At 34.4% G+C, this 27345-nt stretch overlaps 1 protein-coding gene across 6 annotated transcripts in view; it reads right to left on the bottom strand.

The window, feature by feature from the left end:
* Window positions 1-27345, bottom strand: part of ABCD2 (ATP binding cassette subfamily D member 2) — a 65283-nt gene that overhangs the window by 19416 nt on the left and 18522 nt on the right. For all 6 annotated transcript variants that reach the window (XM_074006597.1, XM_065524027.2, XM_065524025.2 and 3 more), the window contains exons 6-8: window positions 26521-26666; window positions 9619-9764; window positions 2506-2590 (exon numbers count right to left, since the gene is read on the bottom strand). In XM_074006597.1, coding sequence (XP_073862698.1) covers window positions 2506-2590; window positions 9619-9764; window positions 26521-26666 — 377 coding nt within the window. The remainder of the gene's footprint in view (window positions 1-2505; window positions 2591-9618; window positions 9765-26520; window positions 26667-27345) is intronic.

The following is a 27345-nucleotide window of genomic DNA, read 5'->3' on the forward strand; positions in this document are numbered from 1 at the left end:
CAAAACTAATTTATGGTGATAGAAATCAGAACAGAAATGTCTAGAGGGGACTGGATTGGAAAGGAGGATGAATAAACTTCCTAGGGTAACAGAAATGTTTTTTTATCTTGATTGGGGTATTGGTTACATAATGTAGAAACATTCATAAAAGTCATCCAATTGTATATCTAAAATCTGTGTTTTTGGTATATAAATTTTAGTACAATAACAATAAGCCCTGGTTAACTATTATATATTAATACAGAAAAGCACATAATTACATATGAAATAAAAAGTATATAAATTATAATATGCTTTATGAAAATAGCTACATTAAAATAATACAAATAACAACCAACTTTTGCATATTACCAAGACTGGGAAAAAAATTCCAAAGTTTTAACAGTGTTTAAATGTTACAGTAATTTAAAATTTGAATAATTTAAAATGTCCAAAATTTTAACAGTGCTAATAAGATAACAGCTAGTGAGATAATTGCTAATGAGATAACAGATTTTTTCTTTTTTACTTATATACATTTTCTACTTTTATAAAATGAACATAATTATATTTTAATAAAATTCTATAAATCATTTTTATGCTACGTTCTTATTAAAAAGGCTGAACCTAAATCTCATCAAGCTCTTTGCTCTAATCTCCAGTTTACAGAAAAAAAATGGGAGATTGGGAAACAGGATAAAGGACCCCTACCTAGATTTACCTGATAAGGTAGCAATGAGATAAATCTAGAACAGGCAACATTCTACAGGACAATTAACCCAGTTCCTTCAACAAGTCAAAGGTATAAAAGGTAGGTGAGCCCTGGGAGGAGGAGAGACTCTTTAGATTAAAAAGGAATTAAGAGGTGTAACAATAAAAATGCAATGTGTGAAACTTGTTTAGATCCAGGTTTGAAGAAATCAAGTGTAAAAAGATATTTTTGAGACAATCAGGGAAACTTTGGATATGAACCATACATATATTAAATAACTTTAAATAATTATTACCAATTTAATTAGGTATTATTGTGACATGTTATTATCTAAGACTATATCCTAATATTTCAGAGACTGTTCTCAAAGTATTCAGGGAAAAATATTGTAATACCTGTGATTTGCTTTAAAATACTTTAGAAACTTAAAAAAATGAGTAGATAAATCAAGTGTAACAAAACATTAGACTTGTTAAATCAGTGTAATGAGAATATGGGGTTCTTAGAACAATTTCTCTTTTATGATGACATTTGACTTTTTTCCCATAATTAAAGGCTTTAAAAAAATGAATAGCCAAGTGAGTGCTTAGTGTGGGCCAACTAATTGCTAGATGTTCAATAATACATACTTGATTTAATTTTTAAAATTCTCTACAAAAAATGTTACCGCTTTCACTGCAACTCACTCAAGAGTGCTGCATCTGCCATCATTTATGGCCATTCACGAATTCATGTACGTAACTATTTGGTCCTTTTTTCCTAAGACTTAATTATAAAAAGTGAGTAACATAGTTTCTGGCAACCTCCTGGGCTGCACAACTCAGGTTCTCATTGCCAGAGATCTAAGGGGGTTGGGAGGGAGAATGGAAAGAATCAGGAGAATCAGAAGGGCTTTAATATTTCCTTCCCACGTCTTGTGCTTGATATCCTTAAACTCAAAAGGCTATGAAGCTGGTTACAATTAAAAATGTTTTATCAGAAGCAATTATTTCCTGCCTCTCAATTTTTCTCAGTTCATTGAAACCTATGCAGAATGGTCCCTTTTTCCATTGGCTATACCTTTGAATTTCAAGGGGGAGAGCATTACTGGTGTAATAGGCTGCTGAACGGTTAAAAAGTTGGTTTACTTTGAATTTAATAATTTAAGTCAGAAAGTTTTACTGAATGTCTAACTATTGGATTTACACAAGTATCATAGTGATTGTATAGTCTTCATATTTTACAATTAATAATCATTATTTCAAACTTAGGATACACAAAAATTTAATTTAGTCCTTTGTACATATTATTTCATCTAACATTACTTAACATGAAAGAAATAGAAAAACAAATATTTGGAGATTCTACTATAAGAAAAAATAATTTGGCCAGGCACAGTGGCTCATGCCTGCACTTTGGGAGGCCAAGGTGGGCGGATCACCTGAAGTCAGGAGTTCAAGACCAGCCTGGTCAAACACGGTGAAACCCCATCTCTACTAAAAACACAAAAATTAGCTGGGCGTGGTGACATACGCCTGTAATTTCAGCTACTCAGGAGGCTGAGGCAGGAGAATTGCTTGAGCCTGGGAGACGGAGGTTGCGGTGAGCCAAGATCATGCCACAGAACTGCAGCCTGGCTGACAGAATGAGACTCTGTCTCAAAAACAAAAAAAACAAAAAACAATAAAACCAACTGTGAACTCTATGCACTAATTTTATAGTAAGATATCTTTAAACTAAACATGAGGACAATAAATCCTGTCCAAACACTTGTTATTGTTGTTTGGTTTGGTTACAGCAATGGACTAGTAGTTACCTGAATTTAGTATACTTACTTATGATAAAACATACGAGCCATGCCCATTCTTTGCTTTTCCCCTCCTGACAGGACATCTTTCCAGTCCATAACAGCATCCCATCCTTAAGAAAATAAAGAAATATACATTCATATAAATCATTTGTTTAATTGTTACTGTTTCTACCCTAGACAAGTGATTCCAAATTCAAATTGTCAACATGAAGAACTTGGTATTTTATAGAATATATGCTTGGATAAACTACAGAGCCTCATGTATAAGCATTTTGTTTTAGATTTGATATTCTTTTGATGGTAATAACTTCTTATACTGACAAATGATCTTACAAGAATTTTAAACACTGACACTTTAAAAACTGTGTTTGTTTCTCAGTGTCTCCAGTGGATTGATAGGCTTACACTTATCTTGGAGGGAGATGGGAGAAAAGACCCAGTAAATTTTCATACGTCAAGTACAAAGTCTACAAAGGCTAAGAAAGGAACTAATTTAGGTGGCTCCCCTGTGCCTAGCACTTTATGTGAGTTTTCTCATCATATATTTCACAGTTTTGTAAGATAGATTTTATTTCTTGCATTTTATAAGTGGGCAACCTACAGTTCCTGGAGTAATTGACTTGTCTAGGTTTACAATATTAGATGTCAGAACTGGGATTTATGTTTAGGTCTATCTGATGCTTTTATAGTTTTTCCATGCATGCTATCTCTTAAAACATCTTAACTATTGACTTTCTGTTTGATATTTATTCAAAACGCAAGGATTCTATTTTTCTTACAAAGAGAGTAGGTCTTGCATATTAATATGAATATGTGCCCAGAATATCTGTATATTAAAAATCAAGTTTCAGAATTGTATATATCATCATCTTTCTGTAAATAAACACATACACATATATTTCCAGGAACAGAATTAGATTCATTTCCTAAGTTATCCATTTTTTAAAAATTTGAAAATTTTATAATAAGCCTACCTTAATTTTATAATTAGATTTTTTTAAGATTACTTAAAAATAAAACCATAGTTCCACTCCTGGAGAGTCTGATTTTCAAGGAAGAAAATGACTGCCAAAACCTAACAGATACTTAGAGCAAAATTTCTAAAGCCTAAGTGTTCAGGGGTTAACTCTCTTCTTTGGAAAAAATCCACGTTCTCTGTCATCTTTTTACTTGATCAGCTGAATTTTGCCATTAAAATTTTGAAATTTTTGCCACTAAATTTTTGAAATAATCTTGGTCAATAGGAAATAAAGTAGAAAGTGCAGTCTTCATTGCTTTATGTGAACTGTGTATCTGAAAAGTCAAATTATCAAAAATGATTATTCGATTCTTTTGCTGGTTAGAAGAAAAATTTGGACTTTTTTTTTTTTTTTTTTTCTGAGACGGAGTCTCTGTCACCCAGGCTGGAGTGCAGTGGCAGGATCTCAGCTCACTGCAAGCTCCGCCTCCCGGGTTCACGCCATTCTCCTGCCTCAGCCTCCCAAGTAGCTGGGACTACAGGCGCCCGCCACCTCGCCCGGCTAGTTTTTTGTATTTTTTAGTAGAGACGGGGTTTCACCGTGTTAGCCAAGATGGTCTCGATCTCCTGACCTCTTCATCCGCCCGTCTCGGCCTCCCAAAGTGCTGGGATTACAGGCTTGAGCCACCGCGCCCGGCCTGGACTTGTTTTTGAAATCCAAAAGTTCAGAGACTTTGATGAAATAATATATATTAATTGTTAAGCATAAAATGAATCTTTATGTTTCTTACCATCTTCTTCCTTTAAAATTACCACTACAGAGTACATGGCATTAAAAAAATGTATAAAAGCATAAAAAAGAAACTAAAAACAATGGTTGCCTGATGGGGATAGGTGATAACTGGATGGAAGGAAACAGGAATCAGAAGAATCTTTTACAGTACATTTAAAAATGCCTTTTCATTTATGAATTATGTGAAAGTGTTACTCCAAAAATTAAATAAGCAAAGACATACAATAAAGGTAATACAACAGATGAAAAATTGCCAATAAAAATTACCTGGAGTGAAAAGGAGACTTTTCCTATTTCCCAGTGACACCTGAAATCTCACTCCCTAGAGGGAATCACTGTTCATTTTATTGGGTAAGCTTCCAGAAATTGTCATTTTTTAAATAAGAAAATACACATAGGAAATAGACAAATCCTTAAAATTTTATGTTAGGAAAAATAATCTTAAAATACCATCTGATTCAGAGTTCTTGCTTCTAGGGAAAACTGTTGAAATAAAACTTTCCCTGTGATTGAATTTCATAGTACTTATGAAATATAAGTGATGATTTGAGAAATAGACTTGGATTACTATGCAGTGGAGAAATATTCTGAGCTTAACTTTTTTTTCCCCTGCTCCCTGAAAGCATGGCACAAGAGAAAAGTATTTGGGTCAAAGGACTCTTTAACTTTTATATATTTTAATAAATCATGTTCTTTGTTCTACTAAACCCAAAGGTTTTTGTAGGCAGGCAATATTGCATGATCACGGAACACATAAATCAAAACTCTGAGTCATAATGTTGCCTCTGACCCTGATTTAGTGAGACAAAGTCAGCAAAGAAGAGAATGATTTTCCTGCTTCCTGGAGATGCATATGCTTCTTTAGTTCATGTCCCTTTGTTAACCCTTTTATGCTTTCCTGTTTTGTAACCTAGTTGATGGAATGGAATGTAGTTTTTAATTCCATTTTTATTATACCAACCAAATGATTAGCTAGTCTAAACAGGACTTCAGTAGGCATCTTTCAAATTAACTAATGTACTTGCAAATGTGTTTTCTTGCCTTGCTTAAATATCTCAGGTTTAAGAATTAAGCAAGTAAAACAGATTTCCTTGAAGTTTTTTTTTTTTATGTTCAAGGATATAATAGTTTTTATTATTGTTTAAAAAGCTAGGAGTTACCATAGTACAGTCGCATACTCTAGCATAGAGCACTGACTTTCAAGTCAGATCTGTGCTTGAATCCCTGTCCCACAATTTGCCATGGGACTCTAAGTTACTAAATTTCTGAAATTAATCTTTAAGATGAAGATAGTAAAACCTACATCACTGGACGATTATGGGTATTAAATAAGATGATATATGTAAATTCCACATAGTAAGCACTCAATAACCCATAACAATTATGATTACATTTTTAAGTTTGGAAAATTCTTAGAAAGAGTTCTAGACCTTCTTGATGACTTCTAAAAGAATAGACTATTTCATCTTTATTCTAAATTTCTATTTGGATCATTAGATTTCAAACTTCCTCAAAATAACTTGCCCAAGATAAACATGTAGCATTTATTCTACCACAGCCTTCTGAAACTCCAAGGAGTTGACCACATGAAACAAAAAACCAATCTGCTTTCCATATATAGTAGGAATGACAAATACCAAAAATTAAAAGTATTTTTCTTGCCTGCCTTATTTGTTTATTGTAAGGATCAAATGAAATAATGTATGTGATATTGTTATATAAAACTTCAAGCATTATCACACAAAGACAAAATATAGTATCAATATTACAACTACTAATATTACCATTAGCTACTAATTCTTTTTTTTTTTTTTTTTTTAGACAGGGTCTCACTGGGCTGGAGTGCAGTGACGCAATCACAGCTCACTGCAACCTTGACTTTGTGGGCTCAGATGATTCTCCCACCTCAGCCTCCCAAATAGCTGAGACAACAGGGGTGTGCCACCATTCCCAGCTAATTTTTGTATTTTTTATAGAGAAGTGGTTTCACCATGTTGTCCAGGCTGGTTTCAATCTCCGAGGTTCAAGCTATTAAGCTATTTACCCTTCTCAGTCTCCCAAAGTTCTGGGATGACAGATGTGAGCTGCCAGACAGGGCCAGCTACTAATTCTTGTGTACTCATATGCCATTTTGCTAATGTTTTACATACAGTCTTATTTGATCTTCACAAAAAAACTTGTAAGGTAGATATTTAACCTCATTTTACAGTTGAAGATACAGAGAACAGGACTAATCAAGATTTAATTCCAGAACTCTGAGTTAAAAGTCCATATTCTCAATCACTGTACTACTACTCTACTTCTAATAATGTAAGCGGGCTGTGAAACAGAACATAAAATCCATTTAAAATTAATCTTGGTGTCTCATTTGTTATTTCAGTCATTTTTCTAGACTATCAAATTATATGAATTATTAAATTATTTGAAAGTGTGAATATTATTTTTTGTTTTATTTTATTTTTTAACTTTTAGGCTTGGGGGCACATGTGAAGGTTTCTTACATAGGTAAACACATTTCACAGGGGTTTGTTGTACATATTATTTCATCATCCAGGTATTAAACCCAGTACCCAGTGCTTTTCTTTTCTGCTCCTCTCCCTCCTCCCACCCTCCAACCTTCAAGTAGACCTGAGTCTCCGTTGTTTCCTTCTTTGTGCTTGTAAGATCTTATCACTTAGCTCCTACTTGTAAGTGAGAACATGCAGTATATGGTTTTCTGTTCCTGCATTAGTTTGCTAAAGGTGATTGCCTCCAGCTCCATTCATGTTTCCACAAAATATGTGAGCTCATTCTTTTTTTATAGCTGCATAATATTCCATGGTGTACCTGTACCACACTTTCTTTAATCTATCGTTGATGGGCATTTACGTTGATTCCATGTTTTTGCTATTGTGAATGGTGCTGTGATGAACATTTGTGTGCATGTGTCTTTGTGGTAGATGATTTATATTCCTCTGAGTATAAACCCAGTAATGAGATTATTGGGTGAAATGGTAGTTCTGTTTTTAGCTCTTTGAGGAATTGCCGCACTGTGGTTGAACTGATTTACACTCCCACCAACAGTGTATAAGTGTTCCCTTTTTCCTACGACCTTGTTGACATCTGCTATTTTTTGATGTTTTAATAATAGTCATTTTGACTGGTGTGAGATGGTATTTCATTGTGGTTTTGATGTGCATTCTCTAATGATCAATGATATTGAGCTTTCTTCATATGCTTGTTGGCTGCATATATGTCTTCTTTTGAAAAGTGTCTGTTCATGTCCTTTTCCCACTTTGTAATGGTGTTGTTTTTCTCTTGTAAATTTGTTTAAGCTCCTTATAGATGCTGGATATTAGACCTTTTTCAGATGCATAGTTTGCAAATATTTTCTCCCATTGTGTAGGCTGTCTGTGTACTCTGTTGATAGTTTCTTTTGCTGTGCAGAAGCTCTTAAGTTTAATTAGATCTCACTTGTCAATTTTTGCTTTCATTGTGATTGCTTTTGGTATCTTTGTCATGAAGTCTTTGTCTGTTTCCATGTCCAGGATAGTATTGCCTAGGTTGTCTTCCAGGGTTTTTATGGTTTGGGGTTTTACATTTAAGTCTCTAATCCATCTTGTGTTGATTTTTGTATATGGTATAAAGAAGGGGTCCAGCTTCAGTCTTCTGCATATGGCTAGCCAGTTATCCCAGCACCATTCATTGAATAGAGAGTCTTTTCCCCTATTGCTTATTTTTTCAGCTTTGTTGAAGATTAGATGGTTGTAGATGTACGGCCTTATTTCTGCAGTCTCCATTCTGTTTCCCTGGTCTCTGTGTCTGTTTTTGTATCAGTACTATACTGTTTTGGTTACTGCAGACCTGTAGTATAGTTTGAAGTGGGGCAGTATGATGCCTCCAGCTTTGTTCCTTTTGCTTAGGATTACCTTGGCTATTCAGGTTCTTTCTTGGTTCCATATAAATTTTGAAATAGTTTTTTTCTAGCTCTGTGAAGAATGTCATTGGTAGTTTGTAGGACTAGCATTAAATATGTAAATTGCTTTGGGCAGCATAGCCATTTTAATGATATTGATTCTTCCTATCCATGAACATGGGATGCTTTTCCATTTGTGTCTTCTCTGATTTCTTTGAGCAGTGTCTTGTAATTCTCATTGTAGAGATCTTTCACCTTCCTGGTTAGCTATATTCCTAGGTATTTCATTCTTTTTGTGGCAATTGTGAAGGAGATTGTCTTCCTGATTTGGCTCTTGGCTTGGCTGTTGTTGGTGTATAGAAATTTAGTAATCTTTGTATGTTGATTTTGTATATTGCAACTTTGCTGAAGTTGTTTATCAGCTGAAGGAGATTTTGAGCTGAGACTATGGGGCTTTTTAGATATAGAATCATGTGTCTGCAAGCAGGGATAGTTTGACTTCCTCTCTTCCTATATGAATGCCCTTTATTTCTTTCTCTTGCCTGACTGCTCTAGCTAAAGTGAGATTATTATTATTAAATTATTTGAAAGTATCACTAAACACAGAGAGTATTATTAGACAATAATTCTATTTTAAGCTTATATGTACAAATGTTATTTATACTCTTTCAAAAATGTTTTATGCTGAAAAAACACAATACAGAAGTTTCTGACTTTAATTATCTGTGTGCTGCTTGAGAGCAAAAAAAAGATACTGGTAAGATTGTGGGTCTGAAACCAAAAAAAGTAAGTTCTGTGGTATCTACTTCTCAAATTATTTAATTTAATGTAAGCTGAGGGCTTGTAAGGCTAATATTTCTGTCACAGACTTTAAATACATCTAGACTGACAATGGCCTCAGGGACTTTGTACATTCAAATATAGAAGAAAAAAGCTTTTTTTAAATGTTAGCTGCACTGACATGGAGACTTGATAAAAACTTAATGTGGCCGGGCGCGGTGGCTCAAGCCTGTAATCCCAGCACTTTGGGAGGCCGAGACGGGCGGATCACGAGGTCAGGAGATCGAGACCATCCTGGCTAACACAATGAAACCCCGTCTCTACTAAAAAATACAAAAAAATTAGCCGGGCGTGGTGGCGGCGCCTGTAGTCCCAGCTACTCGGGAGGCTGAGGCAGGAGAATGGCGGGAACCCGGGAGGCGGAGCTTGCAGTGAGCCGAGATCGCGCCACTGCACTCCAGCCTGGGCGACAGAGCGAGACTCGGCCTCAAAAAAAAAAAAAAAAAAAAACACCTTAATGTGTTGTTTTAAACATAACACAAGCAGAAAAAGAAATACAAATAATGGAACAGCAATAAAACTCCATCTTTACACTTATGTGCTTATTTCCGATTATAGCATACATTCAAATTAAACCACACACTAAATATATACCCAAGGTTACTTTTTAAACGTGAAGTTAAATGCATTAAAAAAGAATGATGGACTTTACCTCCTTCTCTTTGAACTATGTGATAGAGATGGACATTGTGTAGGATACGTTCCAGATCTTGGTCTGTACAACCTTTATCATGCATATCATCCACTGAATCAGGGTAAATGACTTGATCTCGAAGACTTCCAAGAGACATATATGGCCTGTAAAACGCCAAGCACACAAGAATCCTAGTGGAAAGTCATGATAACTTACTCAGTGTGACATCTTGGTAGTCTGAAAACATCAGTGAAGACTTTAAACACTACATTTCCAGGATGATATTTGTTAACCTGGTGATGAGTACTTCTCCCTCAGGCACTGCTAAACGATACCATTATGTTTACATAAAAACTTACTGGCACATGGACACAAGAAAAGCTTCTCTAAGAAATCATCTGACATTTCTTTTTTCTAAAAAATTTTATTTTATTTTATATTTTGTAGAGACAGGGTCTTGATATGTTTCCCCAAGCTAGTCTCAAACACCTGCCTCAAGTGGTTCCTCCTAACTTGGCCTCGCAAAGCACTGGGATTACAGTTGTAAGCCACAGAACCCAGCCACATTTAACATTTTCAGCAGAAAAATACTGTATATACTTTGTTTCACTGCATTTGATAAATATTGCTTCTGTAATTCATCTATAATTATTTGGGTTACATATTATGCAATTTGGGTTTTGACCCAGCAATGTGAACAAACAAAACAAAAAAATGTAATTCATAGTAAGAAAAACACAAATTAAAACTACATTGAGTTTCTTGCTTTTCAGATTGGCAAAAATTCGACAACTTGATAACTCACTCCACTGGCAGGCCTGTGGGTAAAGGAGTGTTCTCATACTACAGTGAAAATGCAGAATCATACAACTCTTACAGAGGGGATTTGGCAAACTGACAGAGCATTTGCCCTTTGACCCACTTCTTGGAATTTACTCTGAAAATATACTTCTAAAAATACAAAAAAAGATGCATGCAGTTATTCATTACAACTTATTTGTAATAGCAAAATATTGAAATGCAACATAAATACCCATACAAAGAAGACTGACGGAATAAACTATAGTACATCCACTATGCAGCTATAAAAAAAAGGATGAGGAAAACCTCTATAAACTGATATGAAGTGATTTCTATGATATATTGTTAAGTTGAAAAGCAAAATGCAAAAGTAGACTTATAGCAGGGTTTCTCAACAACGGCACTTTGGCTTATTGAACCAGATAATTGTTTGTTGTCGAGGGCTACCCTATGTATAGTAGGATGTTTAGCATTATACCTGATGTCTACCCACTAGATGTCAGTAGCACCCCTTCCTGTAGTGAACAAAAATAATTGTCTCCAGATACTGCCAAATATCTCTGGGGGACAAAATCTTCCCAGTTGAGAACCACTTCTATGTAAAAAGAAAGCAAAATGAAGTATAGACATACCCATTTATATTTAAAAAAGGAAACACAGGAAGAGTAAACCTGAAACTAGTGAAGTTGGTTAGCTACAGGAGGTGGGAGGAACAAGGTGGAATGGACAGGCAGGAAAAGGCCTAAGTATCCTTTCTATTAATAAAGTTTTTACTTTTGGAATCCCTCAAAGTGTTACTATTCAATAAACAAACAAAATTAAACCAACAAGAATGAAGGAAGAAACCTTAAAATTGAATACAAACAGAAACAATTTAACTGAACAGTATATCCAAAGGATAAAGTAACCACACAGCGAGGGGGATGGAGGTGGGGATGAATTAATCCATGTGACTTTTGAACTTGGCTACATAATTTCAGTCAAAGACAGAAAGAATCACGTGGAAATCTTGAAGCTTACTTGCAAATTTATTTTTGGTAATGATATAGGGGTAGCAATTCTGAAACCATTTTATGTGTATTGTAGGATTGGTTAAGTAAATAAATGGTTTGGTAATGTTAGGAGCAAGGGTTCTCACTGTGGAAGAAGAAAGACACAAACATACTATGTGGGAAGGCAAGAGAAAAACTCTACTATTTAATTTGAATTTGAGTATCAGTATGAATTTATGATTTTTAATAAAAAAATTCTAGTCCTATCTACATCTGAAACATTCTAATATTATCCTTTGTGAAGCACACATCATTTCAGCAATGCAATAAATTCAATTGTGGACCCAAAAAGATCCATCTTAATCCAGACCCCCCCCCCACATATCTGTAAATGAAACCTTATTTAGAAACAGAGTCTTTGCAGATTTAATTAAAGTTCTTGAGACAAGATCATCCTGGATTAACCAGATGAGCCCTAAATCCAATAAATGCCCTTATCAAATGAGAAGAAACCCAGGAAAGAAAAGAAAGCCACATGGAGACAGAGATGGAAGTTATGGTGCCACAAACCAAGGAATGCTTGGCACCACCAGAAACTGGAAAAGAGGCAGGAAATAATTCTTTCCAAGAGCCTTCAGAGGGTGTCGATTGCCAATACTTTGACTTCTGGTATTCAGGAATGTGAGAAAATAAATTTCTGTTGTTGAAACCGGCAAGTGTTCGGTAATTTGTAGCCCTTAGAAACTAATACAAGTAGTATTTCTGTAAAAAGTTCATAACCTGAATCACATCATGCAGAAACTATCAGACAAACCTAAATTGAGGTATTCTCTTAAAAAAAAAAAAAAGCAGTAGTCTTGCACTCTTTCAAAATATCAATGTCATAAAAAATAAAGAAATGCTGAGAAACTCTTCTGAATAAAGCAAACTGTAATAAATAGACATGGCAACTACATGCAGTGCAAGACAATGCATCGGGAAAAACAAGTTGCTCTAAAGTACAGTGTTATGACAATTGCCAAAATTTGAATATGGACTGTACTTTAGATATTAATATTATATCAATGTCAAATTTCCTTAATTTGATAAGTATACTGTAGTTACCTAAGAGAATATCTCTATTCTTTGAAAACATATCCTAAATTAGTTAGGGGTAAAGATTTATGATTACTGCAAATTGATTAAAAAATATAAAGTGTATATTGTGTGTGTGTGCCTGGACAGAGAAAGAGAAGGAGAGATTTTAAAATACAAAATGTGTTTTATGGACGAATTATCTACCTATTTTCCCACGGTACACAATATCTACCTATTTTCCTATGGTACACAAGCCATTAGATTGAAGGATAGACAGCACAAGCTTATTTTATAATATATTTAATTATTATTTGAATTCAAAATGTTTGTATTTTACTCGTACATGTGTATGTTCATATAAGAAGATTTTGCAATGAAATCATTACAAATATAAGGAATCTCTGGTCTTTTTTTTTTTTTTTTTTTGGAGACAGAGTTTCACTCTGTCACCCAGGCTGGAGTGCAGTGGCCCGATCTTGGCTCACTGCAAGCTCTGCCTCCAGGGTTCACGCTATTCTCCTGCCTCAGCCTCCCAAGTAGCTGGGACTACAGGCGCCTGCCACCATGCACAGCTAATTTTTTGTATTTTTAGTAGAGACGGGGTTTCACCGTGTTAGCCAAGATGGTCTTGATCTCCTGACCTCGTGATCCGCCCGCCCCAGCCTTCCAAAGTGCTGAGATTACAGGCGTGAGCTATCGCGCCTGGCCTGATCTTGTTTTTAAATTGAGATATAGTTCACATATCATACAATTCACCCTTTGAAAGCATACAATTCAGTGGTTTTTAGTGTATTCGCAAGGTTATGTAAACATCACCACTGATTCCAGATCATTTTCTTCACTCCAGAAAAAAACCCCATACCCAATAGCAGACATTACCTATTCCTCCTTCCTCTCAACCCCTGGCAACCATTAATCTATTTTCTGTCTCCATGGATTTGCCTGTTGTGGACATCTCAAATATATGGAACCATACAATATGCAGTCCCTTGTGACTGCCTTTTTTCCATTAGTATAATGTTTTCAGGTTCATCCATGCTGTAGCATGTAACGGTTCCTTTTTTTTAGCTGAATAATATTTCACTGTAGGCCATATTTGAATAATCCACTCATTGGGTGAGGGATATTTCAGTTGTTTTCACTTTTTTGTGTTATGAATGATGGATATATGCCAATGAATGAAAATACTGAAGCATATAATTTTTAGAGAAATTGCCAGACTGTTTTTCCAAAGTGGCTATACCATTTCTGGTCACATTTCTTGCATCATATCTCTCTCCAAGGCCTTCCCTCCTGCCCTGTTCTTTATTTTTTCCTCTCCAGTCTAACTTTATTTAAAAAATAGGATACATAGTTATTTGTTTGGGTAGATTGTCTTAAGCACTCATATAATATGACATTATCTTAAATTAATATCATATAATAATAGCATAAAATAGAAATTAGTCATTAGAGCCACTGAACAGTTTTAATTAGGTACTCTGAGTCTACTCAGAGGAAGAAATACATAGAATCTCAGGGGAGAGTTCTTTTGTTGCCTTCCAAGGTGACATCAGCTCCAACTTAATATGAATCAGAAGCACAGATATTCTCCTCCTGTAGCATAAAACCCCTATGTTATTAGGTCCCAAGAGTAGCCATGACACAATACACAACTGAGACCACAGTGATAAAAATACATCAGTGCATTCATTTCACATGCGTTTCTATAGGATTCTACCAGAAAATTTGATTAATTGGCATATTTGACAATGAAATTAGGTTTTATATCTATATTTCAGAAAAAGCAAGCACTATAGAATCATGATTGTGATAACTGGTTTTGGAGAAATGATTCTGGGGATTCATTGTAATATCACCCAAATTCCAAACTAGTACCTCATTTGTAAAACAACTTATTTTAATAATTTCATTTGTTATGAGGACTAAATGAAGGAGTGGGTTTTTATGAAGCTAAGTGAAGCAATGTACTCAGATCACTTATTATAGTACAGGCACATAGTAGGCACTCAATAAATGGCATTACGAAGACAAATAAGTTAATTTCTACTTATGCTTATGTTCTCTACTTAGGCGAAAATGTAACATCTTAAAAAAGAATGAATAAAAAAGATTTCTATTAAGCCAGACAAGATACTGGTGGTTTTTATTCCATAGTAAATTTTTATTGTTCTTGACATGATTAAGAATTAAGTACCTAGATATGTAGATTTTAGATTATATTCTGTTAAGTACTCATGAGAATACCTCGTTCACCTAGAAGCATTTTTAAAAAACTACTTGGAACACCATGTATTAATAGTTTACTGGAGCAATTTATGGGGCCTCAAAAGTATCAAAATGTTCCAGGATGCCAAGTGTTTTCTTTGTAACAGGAATTTGGAGAAGCAAAACTGTGTAATTTCTTCAAAATTTAGTTTAATACTATTTTTAATTTCCTAGGGCCTTTTGAAATCAGACAGTTTTCTTTAATGAACAGATATGGACATTTTTCTCATAAGGGATTTTAATTATAAGGCAAAGCAAAATAATTAAATTATGGTTTTGCAATGCTTAATTTCTTATTGAATTTATAAAAGCCTAATAATATCTTAAATATATACTCCTGTAATTAAAAAAATCAAACCAAAACAAAAAAAAAGAAAAAAATTTAGCTACCTTTTAAAAAAATGTAATCAGGACAAGATTTCAATAAAATGCCAAGTCATAATATGATGCTAAAAGAACTGCAAATGTGCCCACATTATTTGTTATCTGAGGTTTTTTTTTTTTTTTTTTTTGAGACAGAGTCTCGCTCTGTCGCCCAGGCTGGAGTGCAGTGGCACAATCTCGGCTCACTGCAAGCTCCGCCTCCCGGGTTCACTCCTTTCTCCTGCCTCAGCCTCCCGAGTAACTGGGACTATAGGCACCCTTCACCACGTCCGGCTAATTTTCTGTATTTTTAGTAGAGACAGGGTTTCACCATGTTAGCCAGGATGGTCTTGATCTCCTGACCTCGTATTCTGCCCGCCTTGGCCTCCCAAAGTGCTGGGATTATAGGCGTGAGCCACTGCGCCCGGCCCTATCTGAGCTATTGTTATTTAAATAATGTAGCAAATTATAAAAATTGCTCACTTTGAAAACTGATGTGAATGAGAATGTTGATGAATATATATAAAAATATTCATAAGCTTATATATTTATGGAGGACTCATCAAATATTGTTTTATTAAATTTCAATTTTCTGTCAATTATTGTTTTATGATCATGTGAAATGGTGAAAATAATACATTCTATATATGTTTGATGTACATAGCAACTAATGACACTTAGGGTATTATTAATATAATGATTTTAAAATATTATTATGATGTTTAAGCCACCACTGAATTCTCTGGGGAGACTGTGTCAAAAAAATTCGGGATGACATTTACTCAATTTGAAAACACAAGGAAATGGAGGACCCTATATCCAATGTTTATATAATTAATTTGCATGTGATTCTCTTTCCAGCTCAAAGGTCTAGAATTTAACATTTTGAGTCAGTTCGTTTCTGTAGTCCTACCAAAGTTATACATAATAGATAAGCACTCAAAGTGCCCTTTACTAAACTTTCCTTTCTAGATATATAGACCTATTCAGGTAATCTTCTAAATATTTCAGGTAGATCAATTACCACATCACAATGTTACTGGCTCACTGGCTCTGGCTCATTAAAAAGGAGATCATGCAACATATCTAACATAAGCAACAGAAGAAATGGTCAGATTGCTCCTAATTAGTAGCTTTCAAAAAAGAACCATTGACTATTTTTAATTTACTTTCTATAAGTAAAACCCAGAATCATCTCTACATGTTATGGAAAAGAAAGCAGAATAAATCCATAGGTGTCAAAGATCATTTAACAAATAATCCTTATTTAAACAATTATAATAATTGTTTTTTCTTGGGAATCTAAAATTCTTTCAAATGTATACAGAGTTAAAATTCAATTACAATAGTAAAATTATTTGAGATAAAATTCATTCCCCATGATTATGGTTTTTTTATAGTTGTGTTACTAATGTCTCAAGGTACTTTTATACTTTGCATTATATTCCCACTTTTCTGCATTAACATTTAAGTAATCTGACAGTGATGACTTTTTTGGTAAAATGTGTTGATGTTTGTTAGAGTTACTTTTTTATTATTCTCTAAGACAAAGCTACAAAGAAGGGGAAAGCATTGAGAAGTATTAGTTATATCTTTGTGCTTGGAGCCTCTGAATGACACAAAATTCTAAATATTTCTTAAGTTGAGAGCAAAAGACCAACTCAAATCCAGAGGAGGAAAGTGTAACATGAAAGGTCTATATACAGAGGAAACAAAATTCTTAAAATAATAATATAAAATTTAATTGGAACAATAGTGATAAAAATTTTTCAACAATGTTAACTGTATTTAAGGCATGAGATGTATTAAGTTTAAGAATAATGTACCACTAAGTACTGCTGTGTTGTCATAGCAATAAGAAGTTAGCAATCTGAAAGGCATAAAATTTAGCTATCAATAATTCGTATAACTATACATGCTGGAACCAATCATGGCATCAGGTTTTTTCATGAATAGAAAGAACTAGATTTGGGTCATTTATAATATTCTTTAAAAAATGTGATAATAAGAAATATTCAAGTGAAAATAGACATTTACTATTACTTAAATTATATCTTTTGGATAAGATATTTCTAGGTTCCAAAATAGAGATGAGAATAGCCTCTTAAGAGCAGGGAAAAGGTTTATTTCCAAGTAAAAAAAATATAATATTAGGCCAGGTGCAGTGTCTCATGCCTGTAATCCCAGTACTTTGGGAGGCCAAGGTGGGTGAATCACCTGAGGTCAGGAATTTGAAACCAGCCTGCTCAACATGGTGAAACCCGTCTCTACTAAAAATACAAAAATTAGCCAGGTGTAGTGGGTGGCACACACCTGTAATTCCAGCTACTTGGGAGGCTGAGGCACGAAAATCTCTTGAACCCTGAGGACAGAGGTTGCAGTGAGCCAAGATTGTGCCACTGCACTCCAACCTGGGTGATAGATTGATACACTGTCTCAATAAATAAATAAATAAATAAATAAATAAATAAATAAATAAATAAAATTAGTGGAAGGATTATTAAAGTATTACTAAGCTGTTAAAAATGCAAATTCTCTAAAAGTCAACTTTAAGAGTATTTATCATTATATCAGATTATCATTTAAATTGCTAATATTTGACCTATAAAAATTGCAGTTCCATATGGCTTAATGTAATAATACTCATAAAATGAGAAAAACTTATGAGTGAGAAGGGAGTTGTTTTCATTATTAGTTTTATAAATGAGCCCTCAGAAAGTTAAAGATTTTAAGATGTATCTTTAGCATTTTTCCCAGCAATAGAAAGGTATGGAAATTTGTGTTTACATTTATAGATCTATTTTTAAAAGATTTTTAAAAACTGAACTGTACCAACTACTACACAGGAGGAACTAAAATGTACAAGCTATATTTCTGTCAACTGACTGCCCAAAGATATTTATACAAAGGTTACCTGGCTGTAAGTCTAATAGTCAGAAAGCAAGGAATAGAAGTCAATTTGCTACAGCAATGCTACTAAGCCTTCCTTGTGGTGAAAATAATTTTCTAAAAAAGGACATGTTAAATGACAGATATTTATCCTCATCATAAAGAGGATTTTGCAATATACCTACTGCGAGCAGCAAAATAAATAGATTGCTCATAATTAGTGTAAGGTACCAGACTGACTTGGCAGTAGAAACCAAATCTATGGAGACGTTCATTCATTCATTCAATCACTTATCAGATATTTATTGCAGAATTACAATATATTTACTAGGATCCTGCCAGTGCTATACAGAGACATGTGGATGCCTTTTCTAGCATTTAATCTATAAAAGTTTATTCAACAGTGACTCAACATGGGCAAAGTCTGTTCCAGTACAACCCCTGTTCCCCAAACCAGATTTCTTTGCTTTGAGGGCAGCAGGACAAAGGATATGTAACCTACATATACATTGGCACAGTACATAGGTATAGAGTTCTGTGAGAAGCTCTGGATTAAGCCACATCACATTCCTCCTTTATTCCAGTGGCTTTTATAGACCCATATTCCACTCAGCCAGTGGTCTGCTAACCTGCCTCTTTCTTAAATAAACACACTCCTTGTCCTCAAGAGGTGCACCCTGTTTGCCTTTTGGCAGCTAGATATTCATTAAGAATCTACAGGTCCAAAAGCTAGAGACCTATAGGAAAAATGAGATTAAGATATTTAAAACGGCATTCCCCAGATTCTTGCTTAAATCCTTTTCTAGACCACATCCTCATTTTTAAAATCTGAGATCTTGGATAAAAAGAAAAAAAGCAAGGATCTTACTGAGAATACTTTGCCAGCACCCTTTCTTTCCTCCATAGAGAAAAGAGGCAAATCAGTTCTTCTGACCTGATCTCATGTGCTTTCTAGTTAATAGTCATCATCTGGTTTTATATGTGTGGGTTAAACAATGTTGATATATAACATAGAGTTCCCTGATCCCTACAAAGAAGAAATCTTGGATTTGGAAGTCATTCATATAGAAACAATAGAAAATGGAACGTCATAGTTTTTATTTTTTTGGCTTATTTTTATGTTTATTCTTTTGAGATAGCATCTCACTCTATTGCCCAGGCCAGAGTGCAGTGGTACAGTCATGGCTCACTGCAGCCTCAACTTCCCAGACTCAAGCAATCCTCCCACCTCAGCCTCTTAAGTCGCTGAGACTATAGGCAAGTACCACCATGCCCGGCTAGTTTTTTATTGTTTGTATTGACAGGGTCCCCCTATGTTGCCAGGGCTAATCTGAACTCCTGGCCTCAAATGATTATCCAACCTCAGCCTCCCAAAGGGCTGGGATTACAGGCATGAGCCACCAGGCCCAACCCAGAACTTCATATTTTAAAATATCCAAAAGGCTTATTTGGTGCAAGTACTTCTTAGTGCACAGGACAGTTGTGTCAATGTATCACGCCCTTTCTGCAGAACTTCCTGAAACAAAACACAGTCTTCACTCTGTTGCAAGAAACAATCTCTTTTTTTGATGACGTAAAGGGTAAGTCACAATTTTTTTATGCCATAATGCATCCTGAAAATTAAGGTTTGCTTGTTTTATATCTCAACAAGAATCCTAATTTAAAATTAAGGGACTATTTTTGAAAAATTCTTTAAATATTTATAGAGAAATGAATTTTAGAAGAATAGGAAAGAGTAGAGAATATAATTCAATTTGAAAATGAATTGAACACCATTACATTTTTTAAAATTTCACTTTCATATGAGAATATAGCTTCTTTCACCTTAACATATCTGAATGATGGCCAAGTACCTATGCTAAAATGTATGTTAAAATTGACTTAATTGCCCTGAAGACCTCTGCCTCCAAACCACAGTTTGATATTAGTACAGATCAGCACACCAAGAAAACAACATTAGCTGGTAATACTTGCAAGGTCAGGATAAAGAGTAGTAATTTTTCATACACATGCCCCTGTTGATACCAATAAGGCAAAATGACTTTAGGGTAAGGCACACCTGAGTTCATATTCTAGCTCCAGCATTTATCCACTGGAGGACTTAAACCTCTTTTTCTCACAAAATAGGGAACTAATACCAACTTTATAGGTTGTCATACAGAAAAATAAGAAACTTACATAATATATGTAGAACTGTGACTAGCACACACTAATTGTTTGATACATTGTTAATTATAAAAAATAACAATGCCCTAGAGACGCTCAATCCTGGTACAAGATGCCGAGGACCCATCAGTTATCTCAAGAGGTCACAACATTCTCAGGATAAAATCAATTTTAATTCATGTAATTTTTAAGCCACACACACTATATCATTAAAGGGAAGAAGCGGCAATGCCATCAAAGAAAATATGGATATCAAATAAAGATATCAAAGAAAACATAAATATACTAGTACTTGTAAAGGCTGAGATTTCATGTCATAGATCTTCTTCCTTAGAAAAACAGTTGAAGAATACAATGGCCAGGTACAGTGGGTCATGCGTTTAATCCCAGCACTTTGGGAGGCCAACGCGGGTGGATCACTTGAGGCCAGGAGTTCAAGACCAGCCTGGCCAACACGGTGAAACCCTGACTCTACTAAAAACACAAAAATTATCTGGGTTTGGTGGTGGGTGCCTGTAATCCCAGCTACTTGGGAAGCTGAGGTGGGATGATCACTTGAGGCCAGGAGTTCAAGATTAGGCCTGGTAACATAGGAATACCCTGTCAGTACAAATAATAAAAAATTAGCCGTGCATGGTGGTACCATGGTGAACCCAGGAGGTGGAGGCTGCAGTGAGCTGAGATTGCGCCACTGCACTCCAGCCTGGATGACAGAGTGACGCTCTGTCTCAAAAAAAGAAAAAGAAAAAAGAAAACTGTTAAGAATACAGACATTTTTGAAAAGTGAAGACAAATTATAAAGAAAGATATTTTGTTATTCCTCAGAAAATCAGGAAAGTAATAGAGACTTTATTATGATTATCTGAGAAAATATTTAAGATAAAAAACAGTAGGGTTTTTTTCATCATAAGAAGATGCTTAAATAAGATAATCTTATTAATCTGAAAATGATAGGCAGTGAGTACAGAAGATTTGTATTCAAAGACTTGGTATAGTCTAACTCTGGCTCTGAAATTCCATATAATGCTAAGTAAAGTCTATAATCCCTTTGAAATTCAATTTAATTACTTAAAAATACTCTATTTAGCATAACTTATGCAGAAAATAATTAATATGTATTATTCATGCATAACAAGATAGAAATAAAGTTATTATCTATATTTAATTTCCTATACAATCTAATTAGTGATATTACCATTCCTGCTTACAATCAAATTTAAGACTTTTATGTTGCATAAAATGTTGTTATGCTGCATACAACTTCAAAATGTGATTCATAACTTTATTTATTAAGTAGTATTTATATATAATCAAGGAGATAAAGTAACATGGTACTTGAGCATACAACCCTGGGAATGAAGTAGTAGTTAATAGCTAGAAGTAAACACATATTGAGCTGATAAGTAAAATGTTACTCATAATTTCAGAACATCTTCTGTAAAAAGGAAACAAAAAATAATGAGTGTTGAGGACGCAAAAGCTACCGTCATCTTTTATTATGCTTTTTCAGAAGCAATTTAACATATAAAATTGTGTCCCTTACTTCTAGAGAGCAGATTGAGCTCCTTAGCGAGAGACTGGGAAAATGGCAAACATCCAAAGTACTAAAAAAAAGCTTAAAAAATTAAATCAAAGAACTTCAGCTAAAAGAAACAGCGCAGCAATGAGTAAGGACCGAGAGGATGAGCACTATTATTTCCAGTATGTACTGATGACTTCTTATTAGTGGGGATGAGTCTAATAAATGCTTTCTTTTCTCAGCATCATGTGTTAGAGGAGAGTGGGAAAGAACAGTATGCTATCCAAAAGTGTCCAAAAAAACCAAAAACTTCTGCTTACTTGAATCTGTGGTATTTCTTACCTATTCAGAAATTTGAGAAACTGATGCAATCCATGGCAACTGTTCAAATCCTGAGTTACTTTCAAAACTCAGGTCAAATTGACACACTGTTCTATTTTTTCCTCATTTTGAACATCCATAGCATTTCTTGCCTTTCTTGAGGCACTTATTTCTGGTTTTTATTTCAGTTAGTTGAATGTTTTTATTTATAACTAAATGATACATAAACATCATAATCAGACTACATCCTAATTATTGTCTATCCTAAAAAGACTAAATGAAAAAAATTGTATTTCTCTGACACGAAGCACAATACTCCAGCTATTTCTCCCCCTTTTTTCTTTGTCTTTCTTTTAAAAAAAATTTGATCAGATTTAATTCTATACTTATAATCCTTCTTTCACTTTCCTAACCTTTTGCTTCTCAGACTCCAAAGTCATGGATGGGCAGAAGTTTATACAAGTTACCTTTTTGTACACCATTATGGGAAGCCTGAATCTATTTCAGATCTTGTGGGCCTTAGTATTTGGGCCTGTATAGTAAATCTGAATAGTAAGAATTATGATTAAAATTTCTTTTTCAAGATATTTCTGCCAAGGAAGGGTAGGTAGTAAGAGCATAAGTGTTAGAATTACATGATGGGTTGGTGCCCATGGTGGAATTGTTTCCAGGACCCCAGAAAACACCAAAATCCACAGATGCCTTTATATAAAATGGCCATAGTATTTGCACATAACCTACACACATCCCCTTATATACTTTAAATCATGTTTAGATTACTTGTAATACCTACCACAATACAAATACTATGCATTGGTTTTCTGTTTGTGTGATTTTTTATTGTTATGTTGTTGTTTTTAGTGTTTATTTTTAAAATATTTTTTATTCATGGTGGGTTGAATCCAAGGATGTGGAAGCTGCAGATACGGAGGCCCGACTGTAATGTGATGTATGCAAATTATCTTCTGGAGTATTATTTTTAAAAACTAGTACAAAAGAAAGCAAGATTTTGCTCTGAGCAAAATATATTTTGTCAGCAAATATCTATTATCATCTAACTTTCTTCCTTCCCTCCCTTCCTCTGTTGCTTCTCTCCCACTCTCTCTCTACTCCCAACTCCCACTAAATATTCCAATTTATTATTTTGGTGATTGTTAGCATACTATAAAATTTTGTTAGCAGGTGAACAAAATAAACAAATAAAAGGGTGGGTTTAGGGCTGTCATGGATGAAGACAGAAACTTACCAGGGGATTAGGAAGTAACAAATAGACCATAAATTAGTGGATTTGTGAAAGTGAGAGCAGGGGATCGCAAATCTCTCCTTAGGGATTGGGAAGACAGATAAACTGCAACAAGAATTGACAGAAGAAATTCAGGATCTATGTCCAAATGAAAGACTTTTCCTGAGGTCAGGTATGGCTAATATAGGAGAGAGCAGTGGGTTTCAGTCATCACCTTAAGGAGTACATTCACATGGCTCAGAAACTCAAACAGCCTAAAATTTCCAGAATACTCATTTAAAGTATTAGCTGAGAAATACTAAGCATTTTAACATACACCATTCCATAGATTTAGAATGGTTAATCTACATTTTGATGAAACATTTCTTTCCAAAAATGTATCTGATGCTCCACTAATGATCATATGTCATCATTAATAAAGATAGGATAAGGGGAAGCTGTTTTGAAACTAATTTATCTGCCAACGTTTTTGTGTGTGTGTATTTTTCAACGAAAGCCAAGATTTTCTTTTATCTGGTTCTCATTATTAACACTGCTAAAATACTACATAACACTAGCTGGGAAAACATTGAGGTGGTTTTATAATTTCTTAGGAATTCAGGTTTCCAAGCTTATGAACTGAGCTATAGCAGCATTCTTTGTGAAGATTTGGTTAAAAAAATATATTGCCTAATATAGTTAATTAGAACTTTTCCTTAGTGGTTCACTTCTTTCTTCTGTGCACTACATGACATCATTATAAATCTACTTTTACAAAATATACTCTATTTTTCTTCCATGGAAGTAACAATTAACATACATTCTGATCAATCCATAAAGAGATTCATCCCCTACCCAGAAGTCTTTCAATCACAAAAAGTGAATACAGGTGGATTATTGTAAAGGTCTGTTTTATGACTTGTGAAATTCATACATAAGTCTCAATTCTATATTGAAATTTTATTTTTTTGCTGCTAAACTAGTAGTTAACTTATATTCAATTATTATGAATTAATGCAATAAGTTAGATTATATATAAATATATAATATATATTTTAATATATAAATATTTGTATACAAATATATTTATATTTATATATATATATTTGTGTGTGTGTGTGTGTGTGTGTGTGTATGGTGGAGTTTCGCTCTTATTGCCCAGGCTGGAGTGCAATGGCATGATCTCAGCTCACTGCAACCTCCACCTCCTGGGTTCAAGTGATTCTTCTGCCTCAACCTCCCAAGTAGCTGTGATTACAGACATGGGCCACCATGCCCGGATAATTTTGTGTTCTTAGTAGAGATGGGGTTTCTCCATGTTGGTCAGGCTGGTCTCGAACTCCTGACCTCAGGTGATCCGCCCACCTCGGCCTCCCAAAGTGCTAGGATTACAGGCGTGAGCCACTGCACCCAGCCAGATTATAATATTTACTAATGAGAATAACAGAAGGCAGTTACCTACCAACAAATATTTTGAAATACATTGCATAGCAGCTTTCTTTTACACCATAAACATATGTAAGATTATTTTTAAAATTTACTTGAAAAAATCAGCAGCTTTTAGAATGTAAGAAACAAAGACTACATTTAGATTCTCAGTTTACATATGCATTTAAATAAATTGTATGGTTTTAGCAAGGATAATGGTCCCATAAAACTTTCAACATATACCCAAATGTTCATGTTTCTAAAAGCCATAGAATCAAGGTAAATGACTTTTAACAGTAATTATTAAAATACATTTTAGCCTTAAAAGTAGAGTTCTTATTGTTATTTTTCTCCTTAACTAGATTGTGGTTGATTTATTTGCTTAGGCAACAGTAAATTTCCTAATTAAGAAAAAGTTTCCTAGTAATTTATGTTCGTTGCAAAGTAACATGGTCGAGTATCTCTGCAAGCAAAGGCTAGAATTTCTTCACTTTCGTATTCTCTGAAAATGTCTTATACTGTTCAGGTCAAAGTTATATACAACAACTATAGCTAAAAATATGTAATTTATTTATGTACTTTTACTTGCATCGAGAGAATCAAATTATATGATATAATAGAAAATTTTCTTCATAATTCTATGCCTTCTAACCTAAATAAAAAAGTAAAGTCAGCCAAGCATATAAATGTCTAAAAAAGAAACTTTTGGCAGTATAATTTAGCTTTCAGAATCAGAATGTTTCCCAAAGGAATTGAAAGCATAGACGGAAAGGGACAATATTTCTGGTGTCACAAGATGTTATCTATTTTGTGTTAAATACAAATATCTATGTCATTGCTTATGTCCAGCATTTTCAGCCAATGCAGTTCTTCATTTTCCTATATTCCAGGCAGCTTCCTACTACTACCATAGGTCTTACTTTAAAGAAAAAAGCCCACAAAACCTCATCTGCCTAACTACTATGTCTGGTCTAAAAATTAGGCCAGTACACAGGATTGTACAGTACATTCAGGCAAAGGCACAGGGACAAAAGAGACATATGAGAGCACCATACTTGATGTGACTATTATGTTTGTGTTTGTACTATACTTCCAGCCTAAGTGCTTGTTAGATTCCACAAAACAGTCCTCTGACATAGTAGGAGTGCTCTATGGAATGTCTATGTAACCAGGATGATGACAGATGGAAAAATTACTGGGTCCAATTAACATGAGGAAGTTCTTCAAACTTCATCTTCTCTTATCCACAATGAATATTCCAAATTCTCAGTGTATAACTTTTAATTTTAGACCTTTCTAATTGTTCTCAGGGAAGACGACAGCTAAAGAGCTCTGAAGAAATAATGTTCTTTTTCTATGTTTACATGATTCTCATTCTTACAGTAAAAAAATTTTACTTAAGAAAGTTATAAATCATTAAATAATCATATAGCATAAGTGTAAAGCCTATTTTATGGAGGCTCGAATAGAAATGAACAATTTTAGAATACGTGAATGTATGCAGCTTGATGGAGAGAGCTGTATACTTATCCAGGTGTTATTTTTTTTCTGTGAGAAGAGATAATCTGACATCTCAGGCAATCTAATCGTTCTCTGGAACAGCCTGCTTGTTATTCCTTGAGACTAACATCTGCAGTCTCTGTGTATTTATTCCATCTAGACAGACGTGAAAATGAAAGGAAGTGCTATTGTCCTAGAGAGTATTACAATCAAAGCAGTAATAAAACATGTTGGGCTAAGTGAATTTTTATTTCCTTAATAGCTTCTCTTAATAAAAACATTCTTAAAGATATATAAACTGAGGAGCTTGAGGAATCAAGACAATTCAAGAGCAAAAGGACATTGTTTCTTGTAATGTAAAAAGATATACTTACCTTTGTGGAATATAAAACATATGTTGAGGAGGTGGTTTATAGAGGACTCCTTCATACACAGGCCAGAGCCCACTTAGAATTCTGAAGAGAGAACTTTTCCCACAACCATTGGGACCAGTTATCAAAAGATGCATTCCTTCTTCTACCTAAAGTAAGAAATAAAATTACAAACTGCAATAGTTTAAAATGATTTCTTTTGGCAGCACCTAAAAGTGAATTATTTTTTTTAAATGTTCAAACACATGATAACCCAGAATGGGCAAGAGATCAAGGAAAAATATTTTTCAGGGTTGAGAAAAAGTTTGGCTTTTGACTATTCTCTGAAGCTAAAAGCATCATTACATAATTCAATTCCAAAGGAAATGAATCTTCTCGAAATGGGCACTGGCTTTCCAAAATTATAATTTGTTATCAGATATCACATACACATAGAGAAAAACAACTGCTTGGGAAATAAGACAAATCATAAAAATTTAAATAAAAATGTGGGATGTAGTGGCTTACGCCTGTAATCCCAGCACTTTGGGAGGCCGAGGTGGGCGGATCACGAGGTCAAGAGATCGAGACCATCCTGGCTAACAGGGTGAAACCTGTTTCTACTAAAAATACAAAAAATTAGCTGGGCGTGGTGGCAGGAGCCTGTAGTCCCAGCTACTCCGGAGGCTGTGGCAGGAGAATGGCGTGAACCCGGGAGGCAGAGCTTGCAGTGAGCCGAAATCAGGCCACTGCACTCCAGCCTGGGCGACAGAGAGAGACTCTGTTTCTAAAAAAATAAAATAAAATAAAATAAATAAAAATATATTACATTATATTTTGATATTAATA

Source organism: Macaca fascicularis, chromosome 11 (genome assembly GCF_037993035.2).
Source record: "Macaca fascicularis isolate 582-1 chromosome 11, T2T-MFA8v1.1".
NCBI lineage: Eukaryota > Metazoa > Chordata > Mammalia > Primates > Cercopithecidae > Macaca > Macaca fascicularis.